At 33.4% G+C, this 4,209-nt stretch overlaps 1 protein-coding gene across 2 annotated transcripts in view; it reads left to right on the top strand.

Annotated features, from left to right (window-relative positions):
• The window catches only part of LOC107624852 (methionine adenosyltransferase 2 subunit beta), a 3,430-nt gene continuing 2,737 nt past the window's right edge, over window positions 3,517-4,209 (top strand). Inside the window, exon 1 of one of the 2 annotated variants that reach the window (XM_016327317.2) lies at window positions 3,517-4,041. In XM_016327317.2, coding sequence (XP_016182803.1) covers window positions 3,790-4,041 — 252 coding nt within the window. In that variant the 5' untranslated portion in view covers window positions 3,517-3,789. The remainder of the gene's footprint in view (window positions 4,042-4,209) is intronic. The other variant, XM_016327316.2, reaches the window with a different exon arrangement.

The following is a 4,209-nucleotide window of genomic DNA, read 5'->3' as shown; positions in this document are numbered from 1 at the left end:
TTATAAAATTATACACTATTTATACATTAAAATTAAACTCTAAATATATAAACAAAAAATTTATATTGACTATCGTCATAGTAAATATAGTTGCTATGAAATTTTGAAAGTATTTAACACAAATCTTTGAAAACAAATGCAAAAAACCATAACCAAATACTTACTTTAATTCGAAAACCTACTTAACTTTAAAAATTATCTTTAAAATTAAAATAAATACTTTTTTCAGTCACTAACCATTTGCCTGATAGACTTTACACCTCCTAATAAATATAAAAATCCAAATCGATTCCTATCTATTCTGATATATGTACGTTGCAGTCCCTGCAACCGGTTTTGAGCAGGTCACTTGCTGATGTATTAGTAACTTGTCCACGTGAGTTTCTCTCCTTCATAATTGAGACAAATCGTCCCATGGACCTTTGTTGAAATGTTGCGTTTCATAAAAAGACGTTATCATTTGGGTGTTCATAGTTGTTTAGGGTTTTTTTCTTTATTCTTCATTGTCTTTGTTGTGTGTAGAGTGAAGATAAGGGTTTTTCTCTTGAAAAAGAATATGGCTACGGAAGTTAGAGACTCTTCTTCACAAATCGTGGAGGAAAGCAGTGAAGATGGAAAGATTTTGTGTTGGAGTCCGACTCTGGGTTCCACTGGGAGTATAGGAAAAAAGGCAAACCAAGACAAGAAAAGATTTGTAGCACCTAGATATCATTGTGGCACATATGCATTTATGCAATATTGTTTGAATCTAACACTGCAGAAAATTCGAACAAGTTTTTTTTTTTTTGTTGCTCTTATTTTAAGGTAAACATTTTTTAATTTTAGTTTTGTTTCAAAATTCGTTGCCATTACCATGGAGTGTTATTTGTTGCAGACCGTAGCTACATTGCAAATACTTTGCTTGGCTTGATGAATATGTTGGGTTATATACACATAAAGCTGATATCAATCAGAATGGAGTGGTTGAAAGTTTGAAGAAGATGGAAGAAAAATTGGAGGTATTGGAAGTAATGATGGCGAAGCAGGGAATTGAAAAAACATTTGGAGGCAACACTAAATACAGAATCTTAACCACTTTTTTAATTGGAATTGCAGTTACACTTATAATTTCATCAATTTTCAATGGATTAATTGAGAAAAATGTGAATTTGATTTAGTGTGTAAAATTATGTAAATAGAAGACAACTACTTAAGGTATTATGGTTGAAATTAATGGCTTGTATGAAGACAACTCATGTTATAGTTATTTACTCTAATTTAGTGATACTTAATTTATTTCATTTCATGTAGTTATTAGAATTTAAAATAGTGTATTGAGATATTATCATATTGTATTATTATGTAATTGTGAAACACATGTCTATCAAGATAACAGTGTAAATATTTAAATATGTGACACATTTGGAATTGCACTCCAAATCATAAGAGTTTCATAAAAGTTGAAACCAATATATAAACCGATTCAGTGATTCCCAAAGCAAAGCATGAGTGTTTCACAAAAAGTTGACTCTAAAATATGAACAGCTCCAGAGTTTCAGTCACAAGACCATGTGTATTTTTGCAACTTGATACTAAAACAAATACAAAAAAATTACAATATCTCTAAATCAACCCTGAGTATTATGTAGACTTTAAATCAGAACCTAATCATAACATCAAAATTAACCAAAATAACTAAGATAGAGCCAAAGTTCTACATTTCCTAAATAGGAAAATATCCATATAGCAGGTTCTTTCACTGTTTTTTTGGTGGAGGCTTGGTTCTTGGAGTTAGAATGAACTTGAAGAGCCTTAATAAGGTTCCAGTGCTAGCAGCTGTCAGAGTTTCATTGGAGATTGCATGAGGTGAGGTTCTTTGTAAGCCTTGTCCTTCTGGTTGGGCTTGGACATTGTGAGCAAGTTCGTTGGGCTGCACTGGAGAATTTGGGAGCTTTCTGACACTCTGTTTCGGCCTAAACCTTAGAGCTGCAGAAGAAGGCTGAGCCTTTGGAGTTTGAGTTGTGGCCTGATTCATTGGAGCAGTTTGATCAGTTTCTAGAACCTGGTAAAACAATAGTGAATCACATATGGGCTTCAAAACTGCATCTTTTGTGTTAAAAAAAAAAAAAGTTAAGAACCATGGTGTATCTATTTACCTCTGCAGTTGGGGTATTTTGTGAAATGTTTATCTCATTTGGCTTTACATGAGGCCTCTTTGGCATTTTTTTTCTTATTTTTCCTAGTCTTATTCTATATCACAGAAACATGTTTTGCAGCCACATATGTTTACAAAAATTAATTCATTGTGAATACTCAAAGACAACCCAAAATCTACACAACTTACAAAATACTGGTCTAAAATAAAAAAAAAAAAAAAAATTATGAACAATCTGCTTATCAAATTTGTTACCAAAATGTCTAAAAAAAAAAAAAAAAAAAACTTACAAGAGGGTCCATGTTAATAGGTTCAACTCCAGACAAATACATCCTTCAAGTCCTTCTTAAATCTCGCCATACTCGAAAATTGCATTCCAAGCTCAAACTGAACCTTTCCATATTCATTTTCTTCATTGAAATCAAGTACGTGCATGTTCTTGCCTTGGTTTGCCTTTTTTTCTATACTCCCAGTGGAACTCAGAATCGGACTCCAGCACAAATTCTTCTCAGCTACACTGCCTTCCTCCACGGTTCATGAAGAAGAGTCTTTGACTTCTGTAGCTATATTCTTCTTCAGGAGAAAAGTTCTTATCTTCACTCTACACACAACGAAGACAATGAAGAATAAAGAAAAAATCCTAAACAACTATGAACACCTAGATGATAACGCCTCTTTATGAAACGCAACGTTTCAACAAAGGTCCAGGAGGCGATTTGTCTCAATTATGAAGGAGAGAAACCCACGTGGACAAGTTACTGACACATCAGCAAGTGACCTGCTCGGAATCAGTTGCAGGGACTGGAACGTACATATATCAAAGTAGATAGGGACCGATTTGGATTTTTATATTTGTTAGGGAGTGCGAAGTCCATCGGACAAGTGGTTAGGGATCGGAAAGGGCATTTATTCTTAAAATTATAAAGGGCATTTATTCTTAAAATTATTATATGTGTAAAAAAATTTTCTTTAAGGATAGGAAGGAACTCTATTAAATATTAAATGTAATATTTTTTTTTTAAGATTTGTACGTCTTGATATGATTAAGCAAATAGCTTTTTTTTCTGGTATTTTTCAATTTAGCAATCTAAGAACTAATTTGTCGCAGATTAGAGCTCAATTTAAGGATTTGTCGTTAGTCAATACATTACTTCATGTATAAGGTAGGATTCAAACCTCTTGACACTTGTTTAAGTAAACTAATGAGCTAATTACTAGTCTAATCTAATTTAGTTATTTAAGCAAATCTAATTAATATCCACGGTAACAAATTAATAACCCTTTTTTAAGAGTTTTTTTGGACGTGTTTTCGAAGAGTTTGAAGGTCTCCTTACTCCTTAGATTGCTTAGAAATTCTATAAAATGCAATGAATTTCTTTTATATTTTTGTACATCAAAAAAAGGAAGTTCCATGAGTTTTCTTTTGTTGGGCCACCAAATCTAACCCAATGCAGATGAAATTCCTTTTCTTAGGGTCAATTTTCATTAGCTTCACCAAATTGGATTGTGAAAAACATTAGTAGTGATTGCAAGCGACAACACAAGCATGTGTAACAGAACAACGTTAACCGTTCCAATGCTACAACCATAAAAACGAAGCAGCGAAACACTCCAAAAAGTTTGCATTTGGAAGGAAACTCCCCAAAGAGAGAAAGATGGGTAAGAAGAAGGTTCTTGTTGTGGGAGGAACTGGTTACCTTGGTCAGCATCTCTTACAAGCCTATTATGCTTCTTCTTCTTCTTCTGATACCAATGGAAATGGAGTCTCTTCTTTCGATCTGGCATTCACTCATCACTCTACTCCTCCGCCAAAGCTTCTTCTTCATGCCATTCCCGGCTCCATTCCTTTCCAAGTTGATTTGAAAACTGGCGTTGGATTTGAATCCATTTCCAATGCATTTGGTCAGGTTTTGATTCACGCTGCTCTGTTCTCATTACTACTTCCTTTGCTGAATTTTGTTGTGTTAAGGGTTTATTTCAAAGTTGGGTGTAAAATTAGATTTTATTTTGATTTTGTTCTCCAGCTGGGTGGCATAAAAACATGATTTTGATTTATGAATATTGTTTGTAGGATT

Source organism: Arachis ipaensis, chromosome B02 (genome assembly GCF_000816755.2).
Source record: "Arachis ipaensis cultivar K30076 chromosome B02, Araip1.1, whole genome shotgun sequence".
NCBI lineage: Eukaryota > Viridiplantae > Streptophyta > Magnoliopsida > Fabales > Fabaceae > Arachis > Arachis ipaensis.
Note: the sequence above shows the minus strand (reverse complement) of the source record. Positions and strands in the feature narration are given on the sequence as shown.